Genomic DNA, 14,100 nt, shown 5'->3' with positions numbered 1-14,100 from the left:
GTAGAGTAAATGGAGGGAGAAAAAAATGGGCTCAAATTTGGCCAGAGGCGACAGTGCAATTATAACTTTGTGCATGAAATTAGCCTCACTGTGGTCCCACTCCCCCACAACCATCACATGAACATGGACCAGGAACGGGAAAACATATTTTTCTTTCTCTCTCTGTGTCTCTCTATCTCTCTCTCTTTATTCTTTCTTTCCCTCTATCCCTGGGTTGCCTCAACATAAAAGGCATTCCGATTCATTACAGCATCAAAAAAAGGAGTAGAGACATAAAAGTGTTGGCGCCTGGATGATTTGACATGTCTGATTATTCATTTAGTGTGTTCCCGTATAACCTACAGCATGTCACAGTAGCGCACAAGGCTCCTTTGAGTTGCCTCCTAGTGCCACTGGTGTTAAGCGTTAATTGCAATCATTAGGAGGGGTTATTCATGCCTGTCCTTCAAGGCCTGTCAGTGGCAGCACATTGGGGATTGTAGTTCTTCGCATGGGTGAGATGCCGAACTACAAAAATCAATCTGCTCATCTCTGGGTGCACACACTGTGCCGTTTCTCCGAGTGGCTCACAAGTTTTAGAAACCCCCTCCTCCCTGAACCTTTCTCCTTCTTCAACCCTTCTACATCCCCACACACACACCCTCCCCCCCCCCCCCCAACCACCCCTGCTATTTTACAGGCTCTGTGTGCCTTGCAGCACAGGCAATGTGTTGTCTAGGTCATGAACAGGACTTTGTCTGTGGCAGACAAGGCTCTCTGCTACCCTTACAAACCCGCCGCTAATATAAATCAACACACTTTCATACTTTCATACGTTTATCCAATTTATCCATTCTATTTATTTAAACAGGTGGGTCGAGTTAAGCCATTTGCGCACGGTTTGGGGGATGTGTGTGTGTGTGTGTGTGTGTCTGTGTGCTTGTTAACCACTGTTCTAGGGTCAGGGTTGTGATGTTCCCCCCCCTCATGGATGGAGTCGTCAGTTCGAGGGCTTTGGGGGGAAAGCTGACGCTAGATTTGGGACCATGAGTTACCTGGCCTTGGCTTGAAACAAGAACGATTGAATCAAATCTCAAATCTGAAATCAAGCCGCTCCCTCGTTCACCTTGCGTCGCGCACAGCATGGGATCAGAGGGACGCAGAGAGGAAAACCAGAAGAACGGTTCAATCCTTTGTCTGTGTTTCCGCGACGTCTCCCTCTGTGTGTGTGTGTGTGTGTGTGTTGGTGGTTGGTTGGGTGCGTATGTGTATCCGTGCGCGTACGTGCGCATGTAGCCCCCTTCGCCTACGTTTGCATGCAGAGTGACGTGGCTTGAAGGAGAAGTCGTCTGGAATACGTTTGTGGAAGGAGGTCACTAATTACTGTTGCTGTTTCTCCACTTCACTTCACTTTCTAATTGGCTTGGCTTTTTGGCTGCCATTAATTACAAAATTTCATATTCCATTAATGATTGGAGAGGTAGACACACACACACACACACATACACACTCTTTGACTTCCCTGGCAGTCATTAATAGCTGTATATGTGTCTGAGAAGTCTAATGTGTGTGTGTGTGTGTGAGTGTGTGTGTGTGTGTGTAGGCTGTGTATAACTTGTTCTGCCCCTCCTCTCTCTCAAAAGGCAAATCAGACCTCTTAAACAGCAACACAACTCCCCATGAATGAGTTCACGTTCAACCTTTCTTATCTTGTCCATTTTTTTCTGTCCTTCCCTCTTGTTGTACCTACAGCATCCCTACCCATCAGAAGAGCAGAAGAAACAGCTGGCGCAGGACACAGGACTCACCATCCTTCAAGTGAACAACTGGTAAGTCTGGATTTGGGGGTTGTTTACATGCAGGCGGTATTGGTTTGGCCTCCGGCTATCTTGAGTTTCTAATGATTGGAAGTAATACACACACCCCGCCCCCCCCGGACGCACACACACAAACCCAAAATTGACAGTGAGTCACACACACACACACACACACAAACGATCGCTGTCTCCCTCTCACCATTTAGAGCGCCATCTCCACCCAAATCAATCCGCCCAAAGAGAGATCGCCCCAAGTGATTTTCCACTTACGAGACGAAGCATTAACTCTCCCAAAACATCAGCGCCCTGCTTTTAAACTACCAGCACGCATGTTTAATAAATTCTTGATTCAAAAAGTTCACCGACAAAAGTGTGCTATGGGGCAAAACATGATTTGACTCTAATGCTGACCAGTCTGCCTTGTTACAAAAGGGTACTAACCAGCTCCTTTTAAACTTAGTGTGGTGGGATATGGGGGCCAACTAGCCTTTAAGCTAGGCTAGCTTGGCTACGTACAATTTTAAGGTTCACCTAGTTGGTCATCTGCTCTATCAACCCCTTAGGTTGCACCATGAGCGGCACTAACCAGCTTTTTTAATGGACGTTAGCTTGACTTTTGTCATCACAGTATTTATTTCAACCTGAGGTTGAACCGTGGAAAACGGTATGACTCGTTATTGGATCTGTGTGGCCTTGTGCTGCCTTGTCAGAGAGATGGCTATCAGCACATGTTTACTGTTATTAGCCATGGCTAATTAAGGAGGGAAGGGAGGTGCTGGTTGAGAGCGGTTGTTTTGTTGTGAGGGTTGGAAAGGGAGAAAGCCTTCAACGTACAAGTGAGGCCAAAGCATACGCACGTGCTGACCAGGAAGTCAGGGTCTCCGGACCCATTCTCATAGCTACACATGGACACTTACGTTTACTGATCTCGCACGCACGCCCAGGCTACATGGTACGACACACATGCCCATTTCCCACACAGAGGTTTCCGATTACTTAAGTGCCAGGGAGTACTTTTGTCCAGGGCTACAATTACACCTCTAATCTATTTTGTTGACTACATTTGGTCTTGATGTATCCAACAGTCTTGCGTGCTTGCGTTTGTGTGTGTGCGTGTGTGCGTGTTTGTGCGTGTGCAGGCATGCATGTGCGGGCCAGAAAAACAGTCACAGTGACAGTGAGGAGGTTAGGGAGCGAGTGGAACGCGTTCACAGCATCACTGAGAGCAATGTCATTCACATCAACACAAACACCTAACCGCTGTTCACATTTGGAACGGAGAAACAGACCACAGCCTATCAGCCTATCCAGATGATTCATTTACGAGTGGGCTAAACACACACGCACACACACACAGCTGGACGCAGCCCTCTGACAAGCAGGGATCCTGTCGGGGTTATCAATTCATGACCCCTCCGAAATCCATGGGGGATCAATTCTCTCAGCCAAGCTCAGTGTGCACGCGTGTGCATGTGTGTGTCGCACACCGTCACATGAACAGAGGCTCGGTCACTAAAGGCTTACTGTGCATTCTGGGTTTTTTCCTCAGAGGGTGATAGTGGTACTCTCGCGAAGCAGACTGTGTGAGAGCAAGGAGCCGAGGGTGGTTAATCTTCAGGGGTTTGTGTGTGTGTGTGTGTGTGTGTGCTTGTGTGTGTGTGTGCGTGCGTGTATGTGTGTGTCTCAGAGAGGAACTGGGGGTGGTTAATCTATGGGGTATTAGCTGTTAAACCCTGCATGCTGGGATAGCTCTGCCCCCTCACATTTCTTTGTGTGTGTGTGTGCGTGTTTGTGCGTGCGGGTGCGAGTGTGTGTGTTTGTACACGCTAGTTTGATGGAGAGAGCAATACAGAGTAGAGACGATAGATGGTCATAGAGAGGAAGCAATAAAGAGCACGCCGTAGTGTTCACAAGAGAATAGAAAATAACCAATAGAGAGACAGAGGGACCAGGAGGGAGGCATGGGCAGGGACAGAAAGACCAGGAGGGAGAGAGAACATGGACTGGGTTAGGTTAGGGGAGACGGAACTGTCATTTCATAGGCTCGCTGTTGCTCTCTCTGGGAAGCCCCCGCCATTGGGTGTCTCCATAGCAACCCCCGGTGATGTTACCTCCTGACCCACTGATTTGGTGAAGGCAATTTCCCTAGCTGTGATTCTGTTTGTCGGAGCAGACACGCACAAGCGCGCGCACACATACTCTCCCACATGTGATGAAATCTACCAAATGGCACCATCTTTGTCCAAATATGTCCCGTACGATGTTTCCACAGACGACATTAAGATAAAGCAGCCTATCGATACGTCCCTTGTGTAAAGTGGATCTTTCAGTCATCATTTATGCCCCGTGAAAACCTACAGTACCTTATTGACACATCAGCACAGTTTTTCCAGGAAGACGTCATCTAGATATTAAAGGGCTATGTGCTGTCGTCACACACACACACACACACACACACACACATAGGGTAGACGTGTTAACACACATGTAGGTGTGTAATATTAATGAGAGGCGTGAGCCTGTGTGCTGTAGATTAAATATAAAATGCTAAAGGATGGGTAGGGGAGCAGATCACTCATGAATTATGGGTATGAAACACAGCACGAGGGAATCCACCACAATCTGAATTTGAATGTAGAATATAAGTGTGTGTGTGTGTGTGGGGGGGGGGGTAAGTGTGTGTGTCTGTTCTACACAGGCCTGCACATTTGAAACATACAGTTATTGGCACACATTCTCTCTCTCGCTCTCTCTCTTTCTCTCTTCCTTTCATTCTCTCTGTCTTTCTTCTCTCTCTCCCTCCCTCCCTCCCTCCCTCCCTCTCTCTCTCTCTCTCTCTCTCTCTCTCTCTCTCTCTCTCTCTCCCTCCCTCCCTCCCTCCCTCCCTCTCTCTCTCTCTCTCTCTCTCTTCTCTCTCTCTCTCTCCCTCCCTCCCTCCCTCCCTCCCTCCCTCCCTCCCTCCCTCCCTCCCTCCCTCCCTCCCTCCCTCCCTCCCTCCCTCCCTCTCTCTCTCTCTCTCTCTCTCTCTCTCTCTCTCTCTCTCCCTCCCTCTCTCTCTCTCTCTCTCTCTCTCTCTCTCTCTCTCTCTCTCTCTCTCTCTCTCTCTCTCTCTCTCTCTGTCTCACTGCTTCTCTCTCCCCCTCCCCCCTGCCTCTCTGCTGTCTCTGTATCTTCACCCCTCTTTCTGAGAAGGACTCCATAAAGCTCCAGTGATCTAAAAATCAATGTTCAGGTCATCGGGTTTCCACCATTGCCCATGCCTCCCTTCCTGCCTACAATTTAATAATGCCCTTAAAGACAGTGTTTAAGCCTCGGCCAGGGATTGTTTTGTCAATAAGGCCCCCTTTTACGAACGTCTTAAAAGCATAGAGTGTGTGTGCACCCTGCGTAGCCAGCGAGTGTCGACGCTACTTAGTAGGAACCGTGTTCACACACACGGCGGATCGGGTTTCCCGAAACGGGGCGAGAGAAGAGAGAGAGGGAGAGGTGGTTGGATGACTGGCATGCTTCACTTTGTTGACAGCTCCGAAGAAAGAGATGTTGGAACTTGTTCACGGAAAGCTGGGGATGATTGCTTAGCGCGAGAAGATTTTTGGGGGGTGGGGGAGTGTGAGTGAGTTTGTGTGTTTGTGTGTGTGTGTGTGTGTGTCTGTGTGTGTGTGTCTGTGTGCACAATTGCCCTGGGCATGTATCTTTTGGCAGTGTGTCTTTGGTAACGAAGTAAAATGGCACCTTTGACCTACTTGGTAGGTGGTTCTGGACAGCGTGTGTTTGGGTTTTGAGTCCCAACAGACACAGGGGAGATAGAGCAAGTCTGTGCGGTTTTATGTGGCTTTTCACAAAAGCTTTTAAGTGTTTTCATTTTTCTTTCTGCTTTGGTGAGGGTTGTGTGTGTGTGTGTGTGTGTGTTTGTGCACGCTGCAGGTTTCAGTCCATGCCCTCAAGCTTCTTCCACACACTGTGGCTCTGTCAAGGTGCTTTAGCGTGAACTTCCATGACATTTATACCAAATACCACCACACACACACACACATATACACACACACTGGAGCACCATGGACCAAAAACACATACAAGCACTACCTCTATACCTCTATACACACACGTGTGCACACACACACCTTCCACCACATTACCTTTGGATCACATGGACCAAACAAAAGACACATTTAGAATCGAAAGGGGACAGAGATTGGATAGACCTCAGCAGAAGAACACCTATATCCAGAACAGTCATAGTTAGACCAAAGTAATAGAAATGATATGGCATGATCTCATTCCATCTATGGTGCTGGATTTCGTTGCTGGATTCGATCTGACTCCAGTCAATAATATGATATATCAAGACAGTGTGTTTGGGTGGGTGTGTTGGCATGTGTGGTATTACAATTGACTGGAAGTTACTTCCAACACAGGCATTTGCATAAACTGAACCATGAATATGACCACGACAGTTCTTCCGTTTTCTTTGGTAACTAAGTAGCTGTGTTTGTGTTTGCGTGTGCGTGCATGTGCTCATTCTTGTCTTGTGTTAGTGGTGGTAGCACACAGACTGTGTGTGTGTGTGTGTGTGCTTGTGTGTGTGTGTGTGTCACTCCTCCCCCAGCCTCTCTCTCTCTCTCTCTCTCTTGCTCTTACATCATAACACCGTGCCTCGGGCAAGACCTGTATTTCTCCTCACTCTGCTCTCCCTTTCTCTCTGTATTCTTCTTCTCTCTCCCCACTCATCCTGCTTTCTTTTCATCCTTTCTTTGGCGGGGGGGAAATCCAGAGTGGAGGTGAACAGAAAAGGCCTTCATGTGTGCTGTGTGCCATTAAAAAAGGTTACTGTAATACCAGTCAGTGTTGCTGTATGCTCCTATACTTGGCCCGCACTGGAGTCTAGGATTCTCTCTCTCTTTTTGCCTCGCCTTCTCTCATGGTAGCTACATCATAGTGTGTGAAAGTATCTCCATAACGTAACATCTCAGTCCCGCACATACACACAGTCCTGTGTGCCTGGCTGCAATCTCTCTCTCTCTCTCTCTCTCTCTCTCTCTCTCTCTCTCTCTCTCTCTCTCTCTCTCTCTCTCTCTCTCTCTCTCTCTCTCTCTCTCTCTCTCTCTCTCTCTCTCTCTCTCTCTCTCTCTCTCTCTCTCTCTCTCTCTCTCTCTCTCTCTCTCTCTCTCTCTCTCTCCATCCTTGTCTCTCCCTCGCTCTCCCCTCCGCTCCCTCTCTGTCCTTCGTTTTGCTTACTCAGAACTCTGAAACATTGGTCATGCCAGTATTAGCGTTGCTTGCACCTCTGTTGCCAACATCGGCGAGCTGGCGGGGATGCCCGCTGTGGGCGCAGGGGGGGGATATGACACGGGCGGGAGAGGATATGGCACGGGCAGAGTGCGAGTGTTTGGGTCGCCCTTAGTGTGTCTGCTGTCATTTCTCCTTTAAACCATGTCAGCAACCCTCTGACTGTGTCTCACAGCAGGACTCTCTCTCTCTCTGTGTGTGTGTGTGTGTGTGTGGTTGTGTGGGTGTGTGTGTGTATGTGTGAGAGGTACAAGAAGAGAACAGATTTGAATTGTGTATACAGCACACCAAAGCGTCAGTCTCTTTCTGATTTTGCTTTATTTCTGTCTCTCCCAAACATATGCACACTCTCTCACACACACACACACACACACCATGGAGAGCTTAATGAGCCAGTCGATCCTGTCCTACAGGCTGTATGCTGTTCCAGACTTTAGTCCTCTGCAGCGTTGTGTTTATGTAGTGCAGGGCAGGGCAGGGTAGGGTAGGTAGCCATGTTGTTTTAGGGCAAAGCGAGGCCAACAGTAATGCCCTCATTCTGGCATTGATAGATGACTCTCCCAGCCAACCTCGGACCCACATGCTGCACCGACAGATAGAGAGAAAGGGGGGAGGGATGGAGAGAAAGAGGGAGAGAGAGGGAAGGGATGGAGAGAGGGACAGGGAAAGTGAGAGGCGGGTGAGGGGGCTGGGGAGAGATAGCGAGAGAACGAGAGGGATAAACAGAGCAAGAGAGAGAATAGAGGGAACATGTGCTTTTACCATTTCTCTTTCCCTCTTCATCTTTCTGTTCGACCCTCCAGCTTCTAGTTTGCATGTCCGAAAGCGTGGCAGAGCCAGCGCAATCACAGCCAATGAGTTCATGTGTGCTTTTCAGCGGTCAACATTTCCTTTCCATAACTCCGAGAGGCAGCTGGTTGTCATAGACACACAGACACATTCAGACACACACACACTCATACACACAGGACTAGTTACATTAGTGCGTGTGTTCATAAAGTGTATGTCTAGCACCCCTAGACAGCAGCTCTACTCTGTAAAACCAGCTTTAGGAGGACATTCACAGCTCTGTTAATGATGACTGAGTTGTGTGAGTGTGTGTGTGTGTGTCTAGGGATGGAAATGGGTTGGGATCACATGACCCCAGGGCCTGTCTTAGTCTGCAGCCCCTCGTTCATGTCCCTTTGTTTTCATAGGCTTCATAGAGGTTCCTATCTGTGGCAGTGGGTTTAAGGATGGGCAACTGACTGATGTATTTCTGACTGTGTGTGTGTGTGTGCTTGGGGAGGTGCATGTGTTTGTGCACGCCTGGGTGTGCCCAGGTAACCCTATTTTGTTCAACACCAGCTTGTATCCCAAGGTCTCTGGGTCCGTATTAGAGTTTTCACATTTACATTAAAAACCATGGGTTTCCTGTGGAAGCTTCCCAAGAAAAGCCCCCACAAGTTTGGGGGCGGGAGTCAGAAGAGAGAGAGAGAGAGAGAGAGGAACAGAGAGAGAGAAAGAGACAGAGAGAGACAGAGAGAGAGAAAGAGACAGAGAGAGAGAGAGAGAGAGAGAGAGGGACAGAGAGAGAGAAAGAGACAGAGAGAGACAGAGAGAGAGAAAGAGACAGAGAGAGAGAGAGAGAGAGAGAGAGAGAGAGAGAGAGGGACAGAGAGAGAGAGACAGAGAGAGACAGAGAGAGAGAGAGAGAGAGAGAGAGAGAGAGAGAGAGAGAGAGAGAGAGAGAGAGGGACAGAGAGAGACAGAGAGAGACAGAGAGAGACAGAGAGAGAGAGAGAGAGAGAGAGAGAGAGAGAGAGAGAGAGAGAGAGAGAGAGAGAATTGCAGCCAGGCACACAGGACTGTGTGTATGTGCGGGACTGAGATGTTACGTTATGGAGATACTTTCACACACTATGATGTAGCTACCATTTCCTAATAGGTCCAAGTCTGTGTGTATGGGGATGGGGAGTGTGTGTGTGTGTGTGTGTTTAGGTGCTGGGGCACATTGTATGTGTACGAGGGAAATGTGTATGGTTGTCAGGAGAGTGCGATCAAGGAAATGAAATCACAGCCTGCTAAACGCTGGACCAGTTAATTTAAACTGGTTCATTTAAACCAGACCATAGCAGAGAAGATGACCCAGCCTGAGAGGGCGACACACAGGAGGGAGGAAGGGGCGGAAGGAGGGAGGAAGGAAGGAAGGGGAGGGAAGGAGAGCAAGATGAGCCAATAGGGGATGGGGGGGTTGTCAGACGAGAATGAATGAGTGATGCTCTTAACCGTGAACCTACCTCACACACACACACACACACACTCACGCTCACACACACGCGCTCAAAATAAAGACGCGTGAGAGAATAATATGACAATTAATTACCTAAGGAGGTGGAGATGCTCTTGGCCATAGGGATGAGGACATTCTCGAGGACAGAGTGGAAAATGTGTTAGAGTGTGCTTGCAGATGTGTACGTGTGTGTGTGTGTGTGTGTGCGCGTGTGTGTCTGTGCGCGTGTGTGTCTGTGTGCGTGTGTGCGTGCTGGCTTGTGTGTAGGGTTGCATGTGGGTGCGCCCCTGTAGGAAAGATATATGGGCTGGGTGTTGTGGTTGTGTACCAGACAATCAAGGTTGGGCGAGTTTAACATCCTGATGATTAAGCGCAAGATTCGCTTGTGAGGACTTGCATTCACCTCAATGCTGTCAGCTCCATTGATTGACGGCCGCCAGAAATATGTGGTTACATTGTGAACTTGCCGTACGGTCGCTATTTTGAGCAACTGTTGGATCTTAACATGCAAGGAAACCAAGTGTGTAGAAAGATGGAGCTGTGCCCAGGTGTGTGTGAGGACGTGTTACATTGTCACGGCTTGTGTGTCGTTGTCGATGCCTGTGCGCGCGCGTGTGTGTGTGTGTGTGGTCGTGTTGTCTGTTTATTGGGCTATTATTCCTTGTGGGTGAGGAATGGCCTCTAGGATGAGTGTGTGGGTGAGCGTGAGTGGGTTTGGAGGTGGGGGAGCGAAGCGACAGAAATTGAGAACTTCATATGCATTTAAATAGACGTGCTAGGAGGATAACCTTTTGTATCACCAATCTGCATCTTTCCAGCGGCCGTTATTAAATTATCCACTAATTGGTCACGCAACAAAGGCAGATGATGAAAAAGACAATTTCTTGCTTTTAATTGGGCATTTCACGTGCAGTTTGTGCTACACCTGTGTGTGCTTGTGTGTGTGTGTGTGTGTGCGCGCGTGTGTGTTTGATGAGAATAGGACATTAGTGGGGGCTTGGCAGACGCTGCCGCAATCAGTTCCACTCTTTTAGAGGAATGAGAAGGAGGGAGGGAGGGAGGGAGGGAGGGAGGGAGGGAGGGAGGGAGGGAGGGAGGGAGGGAGGGAGGGAGGGAGGGAGGGAGGGAGGGAGGGAGGGAGGGAGGGAGGGAGGGAGGGAGGGAGGGAGGGAGGGAGGGAGGGAGGGAGGGAGGGAGGGAGGGAGGGAGGGAGGGAGGGAGGGAGGGAAAAGAAACGAAACGAGGGAGAAGAAAGAAGAAAGGAAGAAGTGGATAAAACTAGCACACAAGTGGTCCAATGCCTCACTTGACTTATACATGTTCTTTTAATTAAATGAAATAAAAAATAAAAACCTTTTTTACACTCCCTTTCCCTTTTTTGGGGCGGAGAGGGGTGGGGTATGGGCAGGGGGGCACTTTAAGAAGTACCACCAGTGGTGTGTCGCACTAAAATAGCTCCCCCATTGTTGTCCCGGGTAGAGCTGAATAGTCGGGCTCATTGTGTGGCGATGGGAGGCTGGGGACTGAACAGGCCGTAAACACAGGCCTTATAGCGCCAAGGGGTCGCACAAAGGTGAACCCTTACCCTCTAATGGAGGACACTTCTTTTTTTTAGTTTTACTCTCTCCTTCTCTCCATCTGTTTTTATCTCTCTTTTTTCTTTTTTTTGTGCTGGCTTATTAACTGTTAGTGTAAATGTTCCTCTCATTTCTCCCTCTCTCCTCTCTCTCTCTCTCTCTCTCTCTCTCTCTCTCTCTGGTTGGTATCGTGAGAGAGACGCTCGTCCTTTGTTCATGCCCCCATGGTGCATCTGGCCTTGTATGTTGGGGAATACCAGGACAGAAAACGCAGAGGATTTTCTTTTTTTTTTTAAGAGTGGAAGGAGGAGGAGGAGAGGAGGTCAACAGTTAGCCAGCGATGGCCCACAGTTGACCCTGGTCTGCTAAGGAGGGGCCTGGGGAGGAGAGGGCAATAAAAGGAATGCCTAGGCCTCTCTCCCTTCACTCCTCCTCTTCCCCTCTCAGCCCCGCCCCTCCCACAGCAGTGCAGGGAGAGATGGGGAGGTGGGGGAGGTGGGGGAGTGGGTGATAAAACTCCAGACGTTCCCTCATTTGATGGTGCTCTGCCATGTCAGTGCATTCTTGCACTCCTCCCTTGCTTCTCTCCCTCTCTCTTCCGGGAAAGGTGATGTGAGGTTGAAGACCGAGGGATGGGAGGTGGCAGAGAGCGAAGGAGAGAATGAAAAAGAGGAAGACACATAAAACAAGAGGGTACCATTCTGTAATTAGGGGGCGAGCAGAGGCCGCCACGGTCATCCCATTCCCCCTCTCTCTCTCTCTCTCTCTCTCTCTCTCTCTCTCTCTCTCTCTCTCTCTCTCTCTCTCTCTCTCTCTCTCTCTCTCTCTCGCTCTCTCTCTTTCTCTCTTTCTCTCACTCTCTCATACCTCGCCCTACCCTAAACAGTGTACAAAAGTTCTATTAGTGCCCCATTGCCTTTTCAGCTTGAAAAGAGTAGCGTGGCCATTGTCTTCTCAAAGCGGACTAATTCCCCCCCTCTAAAGAAGAAATGGAAGTGTCCAGCGGGGGCAACAGCAGAAGCACATAAATCAAGACAGAACCCCCATGAGCCTTCACTCCTCCGGGTCAGTAAAGGTCATGGGGGCATTTCACAAGGGGTTAGGCAGAGCAAGGCCAGAATGGTGTGTGTATGTGTGCGTGCGCATATATGTGTGAGTATGTGCGTGTATGTCTGTGTGCGTGCGTGCACGTGTGTGTGTGTTTCGTTGAGGGAGATTGTGAGTAGAGTGGCCATGTGCCTTTATTGGGGGTCACAGGGTGAAAGGGTTGGTCCCAGGCTATGCTATATATGGCAAATACACTGCGCGCAGAAACACGCACACACATACACACACAGACACACACAGATACCCACACACACGCACATACCTACACACTCCCAGTGGAAGAAAAATATATACTCACCTTGCACTGTCAAGACCCGAAACAGCATATTTTTCTATCGGCAATGTTAACATATGTCAGCAAACAATTCCCGCACAAACCCAGCTCTCGGACCACTGCCTAGTGTTTCAGAGACTCACCCCCTCGGCCCTTGTTGTTATGTGGATCCTCGCCAACTCATCGACGTGAGTCAACGAGTCTCAAACTCCCAGTCGAGAAATCCTCGCTAAGCCCCGCGCTCACAAAGACGCCAGTGTTTCGGCTCGGTCTGACAGCGTATACGTTGCAGGCGCTCAAGTTTGTACAAGCCACGTTGCCCCCGTCAAACGTACACAGGACACAGTCTCGGTTGTTAAGGTGTGATTTCACACTGACACATTGGCTCATCTGGAGGTGAAGTCTACATTAATGCTGCTGTTGTGGTGTCGTGGGAGGGAACAGGGGGCCGGAGGATAGGGGTCCAACGGCGTGTTACACCCGAGGATTCAAATCCGTGTCGTGTTTTACGTGCAGTAATGAGAGAAAGTGTTTTTTGGGGGTGTGATCTCAAGATTGCAAACTGACCATGTCTCTGTCTCTCTTTGTTTTTCTCTGTCTCTACCTCTCCCCTTTTCCCGACCTCCCCTCTTTCATGCCCCTCCTCCCTGACAGGTTCATAAATGCGAGGAGGAGAATAGTCCAGCCTATGATCGACCAGTCGAACCGAGCAGGCAAGTCTCCCATAGTTACTGTATTCAAGTCCCGCAGGCGAAAGCCCTCAACAAGCCATGCATCAGGAAACTCCTCAGCCGGTAAATACAGTAGTCTGCCCCCCTCCCTACCCGGAACCAAACATAAACTACCTGGAACTCAACCAGAGTGACTGACGAACTAAAGAAGAGTCTGAAGACTTGTCTGGACTAAAAAGAAATGCCATAAAACAATATTACCAGCATTAACTGCAGCACTAATCTATGTGACGTGCGATTTGGGTTTTGACGAGAACGCGATGCACTGTTCATTTCCGAAAGCCAAAATCCATGATTTTGTTTCTAACAAAGTGGGATTCACGACCACAGCACTAGCAGTGTTCTCCACGAGGTCTTACCCCCCCCCCCCCGCCCTCTCTCTCTTCTCCTCGTTACAGAGGAAGGGGAAAAAATACTGCCCCACCCCCCTCCAAAAAAAATACTCCAAAACACTGAGAACTAGACCTCGTTCTTTTTTTTTGGGGGGGGGGGGGGGGGGGATGGGGGGAGTGACTCTTGTTTGGCTTTTCGGCCCCTGCCTTCCCACCCCTCCCTCACTCTATTTGCGGCTGCTGTGAGCGCTCCCTTGGTGCATGGCTTGGTTTGGACTGCCGTAAACTTTATTACCTGTAATAGGGGTCAGGGGTCACCCTGGCATTAGGGGCTCAGTAAAGTTCAAAGGCATTCAGTGAGGCCAAGCTCTTATTTTTGCTCGAGTGACCCCCAAACAGCCTATATCGGAGGTAAGTGGATTTCTATGAGAAAGCAGAACAAGAGACGGTAGAGGAGGGGGGGGTGGGGAGTAAGTTTCAGGTTTCTTGTTTCTTTTATCTGAGGCTGTGCTTCATTTTTTCAATTTGTGTCTGAGGACACTGCGGTGGAAATCTCGAGCTTAGTCAGCAGGCTGCATCAATGTTTGATATTGCCATATATTGTCTTTGAAAGTTATCTTGGATTTTTTTTAAAGGGCTACAAAAAAACTGTGCAACATTTCTTTAAATAGATATTGACTGGCGTCTGACATTTTCCATCTGAGATGAATATTCAATGATAGCAG

At 49.1% G+C, this 14,100-nt stretch overlaps 1 protein-coding gene across 1 annotated transcript in view; it reads left to right on the top strand.

The window, feature by feature from the left end:
- Positions 1 to 14,100, top strand: part of meis1b (Meis homeobox 1 b) — a 68,201-nt gene that overhangs the window by 46,732 nt on the left and 7,369 nt on the right. Inside the window, exons 9-10 of the mRNA XM_084709369.1 lie at positions 1,732 to 1,808; positions 12,967 to 13,025. Coding sequence (XP_084565495.1) covers positions 1,732 to 1,808; positions 12,967 to 13,025 — 136 coding nt within the window. The remainder of the gene's footprint in view (positions 1 to 1,731; positions 1,809 to 12,966; positions 13,026 to 14,100) is intronic.

The sequence above is a fragment of the Hypomesus nipponensis genome, chromosome 11 (assembly GCF_054491055.1).
Source record: "Hypomesus nipponensis isolate SF chromosome 11, ASM5449105v1, whole genome shotgun sequence".
Lineage (NCBI taxonomy): Eukaryota > Metazoa > Chordata > Actinopteri > Osmeriformes > Osmeridae > Hypomesus > Hypomesus nipponensis.
This window is presented reverse-complemented; position numbering and strand designations above follow the sequence as displayed.